The 13362-nt window shown below is 40.2% G+C and overlaps 1 protein-coding gene across 1 annotated transcript in view; it reads left to right on the top strand.

The window, feature by feature from the left end:
• LOC110988756 (unconventional myosin-Id-like) overlaps positions 1-13081 on the top strand; it is a 43459-nt gene extending 30378 nt beyond the window's left edge. Inside the window, exons 15-20 of the mRNA XM_022252556.2 lie at positions 625-848; positions 2888-3032; positions 4460-4561; positions 4953-5069; positions 5894-6042; positions 6793-13081. Of these exons, the coding sequence (XP_022108248.1) occupies positions 625-848; positions 2888-3032; positions 4460-4561; positions 4953-5069; positions 5894-6042; positions 6793-6952 (897 nt within the window). The 3' untranslated portion in view covers positions 6953-13081. The remainder of the gene's footprint in view (positions 1-624; positions 849-2887; positions 3033-4459; positions 4562-4952; positions 5070-5893; positions 6043-6792) is intronic.
• Positions 13082-13362: the final 281 nt, after the last annotated feature.

Below are 13362 nucleotides of genomic sequence, written 5' to 3'. Positions count from 1 at the left end.
TAAAATAAACCACAAATAAAAAGCATATTGACATGCACTTTTATATCTCTAACAGTCCTTAATCCTCCAATCTTGACTTGATTTGCACAGAACCTACATGTACAGGGTTCGGATTTCACTTCATTTTCAAACCTCTGTATACCTAGGGTACTCAGATTAAATTTCATTTTAAAACCTATGTCCACTCTTGCTGTAATGTCGCTGGAGATATATTTTTTTTTCAAATACAAACATACATGTTCATTATGTTCCGATATCCAGAACCCTTTCAGTAGCTATCTGGTAATACTAGTGGGGACAGTCAAGCGTTGTACCTGCAACTATATGTAATCTTGCTAAACACAGACATGTGGTGCAAAACATGAGAAGAAATTGTCTTTTTTCTGTCCATCTGTACATTACAAATTAACAAACAACGTGGTGAAGACTTACATTCATGTCAAGCTTTGCATAGCAACTAGTGTATACTGTCTATGCACTTACAGCAGACAATTTGCGCATGATGTCATAAGACCACACAACATGTTGACCCATCAGGTAAAGTATGTGAAATGGCTTTGACAAAGTGAATGGAATCACGCAGTAAGAACCCATGGTTTACATGCATATCCATTAATCTACCAGGTCTGGAGGGGTACACTAGCCCGACAGCGTGCCCACAAAATGCGCGCCATCTACCGCATCATGGCTTCCTACCGGCACTTCAAAATTCACCGCTACCTGTACAAGCTGCAGGACACATTCCGAGATGTCAAGAATCTGAACGACTATGGGAAGAGCTTGGAGTGGCCAGAGCCCCCGAAGGTGTTGAAGAAATTCAACAGGATGATGCACAAAAGTCACAGGCAGTATGTGAGCAATCCCAGCCAAAGTGATTAACCCCTTCGCACCGGTAATTCCTTTGACTGTGACTGCTGGGCTGTGGTATGCCCTGAATGGAGGGCTTTGTCCATCAGCAGGTCCCATTGAACCAGCAGCTGCATGGTGAATAGACTGTGTGTGTGGTATGCACTAATCCCCACACAAAGCCGCGGCTCTTGCCGTCTCCCGGAGCGAAGGGGTTAATAAGGAAATAAATATGTGCTTGGACGGTCTTAAACGTGCATATATAGGACTGGCTGAGGAGAATGGACACAACTAATGACCGAGCGAGGGCCTTATCAGCATTCAGTCTCCTGGGCCGGTTTAAGACTGGCCAAACACGTATTTATTCTGACTCAGAAATACCTTTTTAGTCAGAGAGTCAAAAGTAGTCAATACATGCTGGATTTCCAACAATTTTGTTCTAGAATTTGACTCTCATTTTCCAGAACACCCCAACCATTTTATGGCATATTCCTTTTGCGAGTTGTCCAATAGAATGATATGGACTTGGCGAGCCGCGTGCACACCGTCTCTTGACCAATCAGAATCAATGAAATTGTCTGGTATCCAAGCACCAGCACGTGATTTACGCAGCGGGCATTATCACTTCTCAGCGGGCATTTTCAAATGTTAATACACGGTCATGTTGCAGGGATAGGAGACCGTCTGAGGTATTTATGATTATCAATTTACCGGAGGGCTTCTGCAAGGCACTTATTGTATTCAGGAAAAAGGTTATGTGATATTTTTCTTCCTGTTCTTTGTTTCCTGTTTACAACTACCTCCACAGGTTTCTGTGAAGTGTACATGTGTATAACATTTATGGTTTCATTGTGCAGGTTTTTAGGATATGAGTTAGAGTCGTGGCAGTGAAGAACATGATTACCTTTATGCACCAGCAGCGTTGTTGTTTTGATTGCAGGATTTTAGGCTTTTGCTTTGAAGCTATTTCCTTATTTTCTGTTTTGCATACAACACAAAAGTACAGCAGTGTGCCTGTTTTATGAGAATATAGAGCTTATGGTTCAAACAAGTACTTGCATACATGTTCATTCTAGCATGTGATTTCGCTTTGAAGGTGTGTTTAACAAACCTCTACTCTGTAATACGGCCCTTTTCAATAGTGTGCCTCCGAGAGTTTGCAACGCATTGGCTAATCACAACGCATTAAATCTGTCGACCCTTTCCAAACGCGCATTGGGTCGACTGATTTCGCGCATTGTGATTGGCCAACGCGTTACAAACTCTTTGAGGCACATTATTGTGAATTGACCATATTGAAGGCTTCAAAATGTGACGGAAAAGGTCAGGAAATGGTGCTTAGGACAGTTGGCATAGAGATGAATACATGTTTGTATGCATGAGGGACGGCATGTAACTGGACTCGGAATCCAGATTTGTGTCTGTGAGTTCATATTCCAAATTTCCCTCTCCAGCTGAACAACACCTGCTGAATGTCCATAGATAATCACTACACGCACATGTACATACAACTGAGAATCCTTGCTTTTGTGTCATTTTGCATACATATTTGTATGGATCCATACCCATATGTGTATTATTGATACTTGGATTTGGGAGTGAAGGAAAGCCAAGCCCCCGCCCCCCCATAATTACGCCACTGCCTTTAACACGTTGACTGGCACGCGTAATTTCAAAGGGGCATTCCCACTTGCCAAGCGTTGTGCATTTACAGATGTATGTCCTCCACACTGCCAGCAGTTTATTTGTTTTGCTCTTCGGTGATGCCATTGTTTTCAATTTACATTACAATAGCCTCTCATTTCCTACGAGTATACTCATGGGAGAATCTGGTACACCTGTGACTATGAGTATACTCGCAGTCGGCAATCTACGTGTTCACTCAAAAGTACCGGCAGCTCTTACAACTTGCAACTCGTTGATGATAGTTTATTCAGAAATAGAGGCCAATGACTTCCGAAGAGCAGGAAAGAGCATTACATGTAGTTTTAGGGGGGAGGAGCGACGTTAAGTGTTGACATGTTCAAGTTGTCTTTCACAGATGGATGTGCCGCCTGGTGTTGAACCGACTTCCTAAGGATGACTGGCCCGAGATGAAGCTGAAGATTGCTGCCATGGATGCCCTCAACGGACGATGCCAAGACTGGGGCTACAAGAGAAAATGGCAAGGCAACTATCTCGCATCAGTAAGTTAGAGTTTGTTAGCCAATCAGCTTGATTTTACTACACCAAAACAGATTCTGTGTTTTGCTGTGTCAAAGAGGTTGTTTCTAATTAGATTTGTGACTCGGAGTAAGAAAAGCCAATGATTAAGAATTCCCCAAAGTATCACTGGTTGCCATGTGTTGTGACCATAGATGTACCTTTCTTGTACTCTGATTGGCTTATCTTTAGCTCGTATACAGTACTTGGTACCAATTTGTCTATATGCCACATGTACAAAAGTCAGCTTAGCGACTTTTCACTGCCTACCACATTAGGATTAAGTTTCCTTAACTTCATGCATTGCTTTACTTTTGCCTTTACAAGGGTGGTGTTAGGTGAGGCATTGGCCCCGAACACTTTTTGGAGGGCATTGGTAAAAAATCCATAAAACTGCAGACTCCCAGTAGGATCCTTTGATGATGCTGTGTAGCCTATCGAAAAGAGCCAGTAGGGCAGGCCATGATGCATGGTACAAACCGGCGTGCGCGTGCACCATGGCAGGCTCGTGCATGCATGGCTCTGATGAGGAAGTGTCAGTGTTTTAGTCGAGTGCTCTCTGAGTACCAAGGTTCTCTGCCAAATATTGAACTGGGTACAAGGGAATAAAGCTGGAGTACTTAGGCCCTCGGTGGTAAATGCGCAAAGGTATTAAAGATTACAAACTAAATGTACGACTTCAGACACTCCCAATTTTGTCAAATTTAAGTTTTTAGGAGAAAAGTACTCGGAAAGTACTCAACTGACTACCTTTCAAGTACTTTTCGTCCTGGAAACTTAATTTTTAATAAGCAGTGATAGTCTGAAGTCATACTTTCACTTTGTAATCTTACCTTTGTACATGTACAATGTACCATCAAATGCCCATGTACTTCAGCTTTGTTCCCGCCTAACTGGTTAAATTATTTGGCCGAGAACTTGGCACTCGAAAAATACTCAACTACAACACTGGGATGTAGTAGTGGACCATGAGGTGCAATCGTGAGTGAAGTGGCATTGTGGTGCTTTGATGCCGATTTTAACATAGTTTTATTTTCCATCCTTTTGAATTTCTCAACAAAATGACAACATATTGTATTGAATTTTATAATGGACTCAAAAAGAGATCTCTCCACATGATGGCACTGCAAGCCCTCTCTTTTATGGATCTTGTTTAAGTGAAGCCCAGCTTTGCTGTAAGAATGTTTTGCCATGTTGGAAAAGCTGACCATGTTTTCCAAACATCTGCCTGTGCAAATCACGGCTGCACGGTGGCTGAAGAATTTTTGAAAACGAGTTCAGATGGAGTTTTCATCAACTTCTTGTTGGGAAACTCTCATTAATGCATCTGTGACAAGGAATTGTGTAGTGACTGCCTTTAAGGATATTACAGATCATGCCTTAGTGAATGCTCATCTGCTGTCTCCCACAGATCTCAGAAAACAACCAAACTGCCCCGTTTGTTTCAATGTGCAACCAGCTAAAGAACAAAGACCACTTCAACCAAATCCTGTTCTCGTCCTCTGTCATAAAGGTAATGAAATGACAAAAAAGAAGAACATTTTGTGTGTTTTAACGTCATTTTTACAAGTCCATATTGTTGTGAAATCAATTGGCGAGTCAACCTTTCATCAGTAAATCTTGATTATGTGATCATGTATGTCTGCCTTGCATTTACTTTGTTAAAAATGTAGCTTATGACGTCAAACTGACTGATTGAAAAAGAGAAACGGTTCTTGTCAGAACCACACCCTTCTCAATGTGACTTTTCATACATGGTGTTTCCGCAAACTATCAGATTCCACAATATAAAGCTGCAGAATTGCAAAATGGTAATTTAGTCCACAAACTCGAGTGGACTTTTCACACCATGGGAAACCAAAACTATAAAATAACTGTTTTTCTGTTGTATTTTTCCCCCAAAGATCAACAAGCACAACAAATGTGCTGACCGAGCGCTGCTGGTCACGGACAAGTTCATCTACAAGCTGGACCCTAAAAAGGGCTTCAAGCCAATGAGGATAGGCACTCACATGTCGGAGGTGATTTGAAGTCTGGTTGGAGATTTTTAGTAAATTTGTTTTTGCAGTAGCTATTTTATAGTTTCATCATTGTCCTTTATTTCTATTCTCATTTCTGCTATGATGAGATCTATGATAAAACTCATAGTATTTGCCCAAGTATAATTCAGTTGCTCACTGAGAGGTGACTGAAGGAATTGCGTGGCTTCTTATTTGGAATCCTGGAATCCACGTTTTGGAAAAGACAATATAATGAGAACTAACCTCTAGGCCACCCCAATTAAAATTGCTTCAGGAGCTGCACAGGTTTTCTAGCAAGGTCTTATTAATAGTGTTCAAAGAATAATGGGTCCGTGTCAGCCCAGTGGATATGTTTGTTCTTGATCAAGGCACTTTGACATATCCTCTGGGAATCGCGCATCAATGTGTGATCAAAGTTTCAGATGCGTCTGTGTATGTTGCGTCTTTGGATGGATGTTTACATAATTGTGCGCATCTATATAAACACCTAGAGTAATGTTATGTATTCAAATCAAAGTTGCGGCTGATCTGCTGAAAACTGTCAGTTTTGAGTCTTTCAGGATTTCAAGGTATAACAGAATAAAAAACAATATCTAGATAATTGCATTGATGTGTTTACCCCACAGTGCTTTTTAAACAGGTTTTTAGGTTGATGCTCTTGTTTGTGCTGTAGTCTGGTTTTTCTCTTTTGTTGTGGACACGTCTCATGGCAGATAGGTACAGAAAATGTCAGAGGGATGGGGAGAGATACTCCACACGGGCAGCTTATTGAAAAGGTGACATGCCAATCCCTGGATATTCAGTTTGGTTCTTTTCAATGACAGGTGACTGGCATGAGCATCACGCCCGGCTCCGACCAGCTGGTGATTCTGCACCTGTCCGGAGACAACGACATCGTGGTGGGGCTGACCAACACCCGGGGGGAGAACAGGGTGCCCGAGCTGATCGGTGTGCTGTGCAGACAGTGGATTGAGTAAGTTAAAACTGAAGCTAGCAGGTTTTTTATCTGATCAGTGTACAATCCTTTGTCCTGATTGGTTGACCCATGGCAACCAACCCTGCAATATGTGGCCACATACCACGGTCCATACCATATTCTGTGTATTGCACTGTAACAAGGTGAAGCAAATCGCATCCCTCACTGGAAGAGAGAGGGACGCAATTTGCGGCACATGCCTAGTCCACTGAAAATTTAAAAGTGGAGCTTGTACATCAAGCTTGCTAGAAGGTACGTGTGTAAATGCAGTCATTCTACAGCCTTGTTGTGGGTACGACGTTGCAGGATTGACTCAAACCCATGCTTGTTGATAGCCATGGCGGCTCGTTGCAGCAGACACACATTGCTGCATTTGTCTCTTTCATTGGTTGTATTTTTTGTCAGATTTTGATTCATAATTTTAATGCTCATTTTTTTTATTAATGGCTTATTTTAGGATTTTTTAATCTAGTTTAAGTGCTTAGTTTTGGTGTGTAATCTTGTATTTTATGCTTAGATTTTAATGTTTAACTTGGAATTTCTGAGACTTTATATGAAGAGGTTTTGAAAAGGCATGTCTCTGAGAGCACACTACATGTTTAATAATTATCATTTCTGTTATTATAAGAAAGTGTGCCTTCCAGTCGATGATGTGTGTATGTCGATCTATTCAGTGGGCATCCTGTGACTTTCACGCTTGGAAAATTACAGACCTTCCAAATAACACAGCGTAATGTTCATGTACAGATCGAAGAAACGAGAACTGCGGCTGATCGTCACCCCGACCCTGAACTGCCAGCTGGGTAAACACAGGAAGACAGTCAGCGTCCAGAAGGTCTCAACCGACCGGCCAGTCTTCAAGAAAGAGGGTCAGAATTTAGTACTGCTGTGGCCAGTTGAGGCCTGAAGAGTTTGGGCAGGTCACGTTTGGCGTCTTTTGGAATAGGCTGCTTAGCATTTTGCAGCCCTACTTCCTCGTTTTGGGGGGCAAATTTTCTCTTTTATATTGTGGTGGACAATTTTGCCGTCAGGAAAGTTGATCTGTAGTTTTCACATCCAGATAATTTGGTTCAGGATTATTTATAAAAGAGATTGGTTTTTAATATTCCACAGCTCAACTTTCACACTCAAGCTGCAGTTCTGGCATGTTTCTCACGGCAGCTGTTGCCCACTTTCTTGTTGTAATCTAGCCAAGTTGTAATATCCCTCACAAGTCTTGTCATAGTAACAGTCTGTGATAACTGACGATGGAATGCCTTTGTCATTGTTAATATGAATAGGTCACGACTTACATTGTGGGACTCATAATGTATTGACAGCAGCACTAAAGCCTTTGTAGACTAAAGATTTTGGCAACAGGAATTTGGCACATACCAGCTAAATGAAAATATGTATCAAATTTTTTCACATGGGTTTTTGTTTTAAAAAAACACAATTCCTGAATTCCAAACAACTCCAGATGTGCCGTTGTGCCAGTGTTAACTGCAGGCGAGTTTGGGTTTCCTTAAAGTCTGGACTGTCTTTCAGTATTTACGAGTTTGCTTGAGTTAACTTCATCTTTAACAAAAACTATGAGGGATGTTAATACCTTTTAACCGTAACACTCCCAAATCCTCCAATTTCAATACGATTTTACATACACCCTTGGGGGTAAGAGTTAAAGGGTATGTTTGTAGCCCTTTACTAATATGCACCTATGGACTGGCAATGATGAGGCATAAGTACATGTCTATTCACCCAAGGGAGGGTCTTTGGCCTCGGGGCAACAATATTTTGTGGTCACAACGGAGCCAGAGGGGGCATAAGTCTGCTCTATGTGACCAAATTATGCCAGTTTTTGGTGGCACACCTCTTTCCAAAGTATAAAATAAGAAGAGCTTTTCAGGGTTTTATAACTGAAGGCACAGTAACTGTCAACAAAAAACTTAAATATGGTGTCTGATGGGGCACTGTACGTGAAAACTATGCGTGTGCGATCTGTCTTGGACGAGTTCACACTGGAGCGGATTTCACACACTAGTTGATATTTGTGAACCCACATGACCATGTTTCAGCCAACCAGGATTGAGAACCAGCAAGAGGTGGATCACAATATGCTCTTAGCACTGTGCACTGAGTGCTGTAAGAGAGTTGGTGCAGAAAACAGTCACTTACCGTTGTGGGACTCGAACCCCAAACCGTCTGCCTACTAGTGCAGCCATCTCGACCAAATTTCAGATACCAGCTCGGCAATTAAATTACAACTTCTTCTGGGTTCTCCTTCACCCATTTTGCTTAAAAAGGATCTTTGGATGAACTGCAGTCAGTTTAAGCTGGTTGTGATGTTAAGGTGACTTTCCTAGGAGGCTTAGTTTGTCTCAGACTGATTGAGCGAGTAGGCCTATATGTGGAAGACCTCACACTTTGCTTATGTTTCCACTTGCTTATGGGGGCCAGGGAAGGACTATAGATTTTAAGCTCCCTAGGAAAGCACACACAAACAAAACATGATGTCATCAGAATGTACTGCAGGCTTATTACTACTTTGGAAGGAATTCTCAGGTAAGATTATACCACACAGTGCCAGCATGTAATGGGCAGTGCAATTGTTCAGGAACCTTATAGTCAGGTTTTGAATAGCTTTGCAGTTGTGAACACATATATGTATTATACGTACGTGAATTGTTGCACTTCGCCCGCTTAAGGTACAATTGAATTTTGCACATTATTTGAAAAGATTGTTTACTATGCCTGAGCCCTAACCTTCCCATCCACTTTTTTTTACCACCATAGGCAGTGTAGCCCTGGCTCATAGACAGTGCCTATTTAATTTTGTGCTGTGCAAGATGAGTTGCATCTGACACTCTAGATTTTTAATTACTTGAGTCGTGTGTGGTTGAATGTGGGAAGGATCACCTTGTCATGTTTTTCGTACTGTGTTTTCGACCAAAGAGGAGAGATTTATTTTGAGAGAATTTCTCTTTATATTTTATTTTTTTCTTGTCCGTTTAATAGTGTTTGATTTGAGTACTTTTAGCTGGTTTTGTGTGCGTCTTTGCACCTGTAGAGATTGCATTGTACTTTGGCAGAGTAGAGTTTTCTTTATTATAAGACCTGATTGATAAAAAAGCAAGTAGGTAATCCAATGACAAAATGGTGGGTTTTGATAGGTTTATGTATATGTGTGTGCTTAGAACATTTTAATCAAGGAGAAAGGAAATTGTTCGTTGAAAAGATAGATTTCAACTTACATGCACTTTTTATACAAACAGTACAAGGGAAAATCTAAAGATGGAAGCCCACTCTACTTTTTTCCTTTGTCCACTACCATGAAGTGGGCAAAAGAGGAATTTACGAAATCGTGTGAACGACTTGAATATGACCAATTTACAACATGCAGTTGTATTTTGTTTAAGTCGGTTTGGTGATAAATGTTGGACTCATGATGTACGCTAAATTGGCTTGCTTAATACCCACAGTGCATTTTGTTTATAATAATTTTTTATATAGTACAGTACTACCGCACTACCAGATCATTGATGAGGTCAGGCTTAGCATCACTCATTGTACTGTTCCAATTTATGCTCTTTTGGGGGAATAAAAAGGCTATCTGATCGCAGCATCCTGATTTTAATCCACACATCTTTATGGTAATTGTGCTATTTTGTTGTTATTTTTGAATCTGTCTATTGCCAGTGACTCACATAGCAGATTCATTCCTTTTGGCAAACAAACCAAACAATGTTTGAGGGTACAAAGTTTGACATCCAAAAAGAGCACAGCGTATAACTGAAATTTTCATATGCATATTTGAAATATCTGAAAACACAAATCTTGAATGTTTTATAAAAGCAGCACTGGAAAAAGTTATGGGTGTTAATAGGCCTTGACTTATATTTTATATCTTAGAACGAACTTTTTCGTACCTTTTTAGATATTCTATTTTATTAGACCACATTTAGTGCAAATCAAGAAATAGTGTGCATAAACGCAATAACTAAAAATAGCTTCTTGAAATCGAGAGTATGCCATGTATTGAATAAATAACGTTTAATTTTATATGAATATTAATACTATATGAATTGTACAGAAGAGTCTTATAACTGAATTTAATTGTAATTTTCCATTGCCATCAAATATTAAAAAACAGCCGCATATTTATACTTCGCATGGAGTTTAACTTAACCAGAGTTGAGCAACTCAAGAAATGTAGATTAATATCGATTTGATTTTTACGTTATTGTGTTTGGTATTGAACTTTAAAATTAGTGGAAATGTCATTATTTAGTTTCCTGGACTGTAAAAATTGGCGAAGCTTACAGCACCTGCTAAAGATGTGTTTTATTAGTGTACTAATAGCATGACAGCAAATGCGACTAATCTAATAACAAACATTGATTTTTACGCACATACTTATTGATAGAGCACTTGACTTACGGATACGTTGTAGTGCCGTCAGTGTTTGCCTTCAGTGGTGTTTTGACGTTGATTTTTTAGTTTGAAGTTTAAGTATGTAACCTTAAAAGGTACTTTGTTCATTGTGTGGGGGGGCTACATGTGCATTGAGTATTGATAACACATTGCTTACTCAGGTTCATTAGGGGTTTGCTGTAGATAATTAAAAGGTACCAAGCGAGCTCTGAGCTCTCTGAATTACAGATTTCAAATGCTAAGAAGTACTACAGGTGCGGCGGAGTACGGTACATGTATATGCGTTTGTAGTCAGAATGAGCCAGTTGGGCATTTCAATGAGGCAAGGTCATTCGAGAGCAAATCACACAAGCATGAACATGGGCAAGTGTAAACAGTCATGCGGCCGCACTGATTAGGCCGACCTTGCACGCGCTTCGTTTTGGGCATGCACTGTTGGAATACCGAACTGGCTCGTTTACCTGCTGGCCTATGAGCTAGACCAAGAGAGGGCGCATTTTCCCGAGCAACAGAGGCTCCTTTAGTTGGAACTGCACCTCGCTGGTTCACAAACGATTACGAAATGTGCGCGTTACAGTCGCGTCGCTACCAGCAAAATGATGAGGGGCTGCACCTGCTCAAAACGGAGGCTGGTAAAGCGCACTCGCCTAACCAGGGAAGCCACTGGGTACCGACTTCATACAGTTTGCCTAGACGCATGTGTCAAGTGCAGCCACAGCAATGCAACTTGGACACGGCCATCATTATTGTGATTCCCGGCACGCACTTACTTTCACGTAAACTTGCCTGCTTTTCAAAACGTATTGTCTGTCACTGACAGCATAACGCCTTAGTACAGATTTGCTTTAATTCTGTGACGGAACGTTGGTTACTTTTTTGAAAAATCTTACCCTATTTTTTGTGCTTGATAAACTAAGCAAACCAAAGCATACAATAAAAAGGTTTTGTTACTTTTGTTTCTTGTTTCCATTTATTGTTATAAACTTTTGCAAATACGTGTACTGCATTTTTAAGTAAGGGCAAATTTAACTTCTGCATACAGTCTTCGTGATGTGATTTTTCCCCTCAAGAAAAATGCCAAAGAATTGGGTTTCATCATGTGCTGTTTAGGAAGTTGTATTAGGAAATTCATGGTTTTCATCATTCGATATTGTGTAATGCATTACATAAAAGATTTCCTCAGAAAGTGAAGTTGTAGATTTAAGTGGACTTAATTTTATAGGCAATAAAAAGTGCCTCAGGAACACTGAATTTAAAGTCCTTAAATTTAAGTTGTTAATATCTAGATTAATAAAAAATTGCATGTATTATATCCTTTAAGTTGAATACTGTGCATGTCATGTGTAGTGTACAGAGAAATGTTTTTAATGTAGTATGGATAGCGTGATTTATGTACTGATTTGATGTACATGTGATTTCACAGTCTCGTTGTGAAGGAAAAATCGTGCAGGCAGGAGGTACAGTGGTCTGGCAATCTTCTTGCAAAACTGGAACCGTATCATTCTGCACACTTCGAAAAGCCACGAATTGTGCTCGCCTTTCACTCGCATGCGTTCGAGTTCCTCAAGTGCCATGCCAAAAACGGATGTTTGAAGTATTTGACATATACTATGCTGTAATTCTTGGTAATTTAAAAGAGCAGTACTTGGCCTGAAAGCCAATAGTACCATACCATGCGAATTAAAAATTCTGTTATGGACGCAAGCCAAAATATAGCTCTCTTTTTTTGATAATGCATTGTTTTGTTTTATTTCTGTCGAATTCGAGTATAACTCGAATTCCGAAATGTAATATTGAAAACAGATCTTGTATTGTTGTTTTATCGTTGAAAGTCATGAGTAAATGCGTAAGGATACCTTTTTATTGTTTAATATAACAGTTCAGAACGTAAACTGTTGATTAAGTTCAAGTACAAGTTAAATACTGCACCTGTTTCTACCCATTTAGTTTTGAGTTTTTGAAGAATCTAAAGACTTTGAATCAGTTTGATTAAAAAGTAAGCTGTACTTGTGCGTTAAACCTGGTAAAAGTATTTTTAGGGGATTTAAAGATCTTCCTGTTACTCGGTGATATGAGATGTTTTTGTCTTGTAGTTAGATATTGATAACAACACGAAATTTCTTTTGATGATGGGAAAAGCCTTTATATTTCGGGGGGCGATATGGTATCCGTCCAATCCAATAGCAGTTTGTTAGGAAAACTAGCGCACAACGTTTGTATGGCCCTGTCCCAATTAGGTGCAGTCTTAGATTTCAAGGAATCTCATGATCGCACACACGCCTAAAATGGAAACTCCAAAATGTTCCTAAACGTTTTTGAAATTTTGCAAAAAAGTCGATCCGCCCTTAAAGCAAGAGACATTAACATTGACAGAGCCATGGAACATGTATTCCATCGCGAAAGTCTGGTAACGATTTGTAGGCATACCGCACGTTATGTGCGGACACTATGTACCCATCACATCCCTCTGTGATCGAAGTTCTAGTTCAGTGTATGGGTTGACATACAGTGTATCTTATCTGTACTGTTATACTGGAAAACCCAAACATTGTCAAACCTTACAATAATTCTCACCTTGAGGTATGCAAATAAAATGTACATGTATTTCTACCTACTGAGTACCTTATGTTGGTGTCGCACATGCGTTATTTTCTTTTCGGAACTGTTTGCTCGATAGTTATGAATGGCAGTTGATGTGCTGGGATGATTTTGGATGAGAGAGTAGGCGCCCTTTTGTATTTGGAATGGTCGCTTGAAGTAAAGACTTTTGATTTTTGGGGGGTGGCATACTTGGGCATGTATAAAGAGTAACGGTGTAGGCGCAGCTGGACTACATCACAAACCCCCGATTGCGGATAATCTTCATTTGGACATGTACAGGATACCTTTCTCGATGCGTCTGTGCAG

Source organism: Acanthaster planci, linkage group LG17 (assembly GCF_054643075.1).
Source record: "Acanthaster planci isolate LZ-2023a linkage group LG17, COTS_SCS, whole genome shotgun sequence".
Classification (NCBI taxonomy): domain Eukaryota; kingdom Metazoa; phylum Echinodermata; class Asteroidea; order Valvatida; family Acanthasteridae; genus Acanthaster; species Acanthaster planci.
This window is presented reverse-complemented; position numbering and strand designations above follow the sequence as displayed.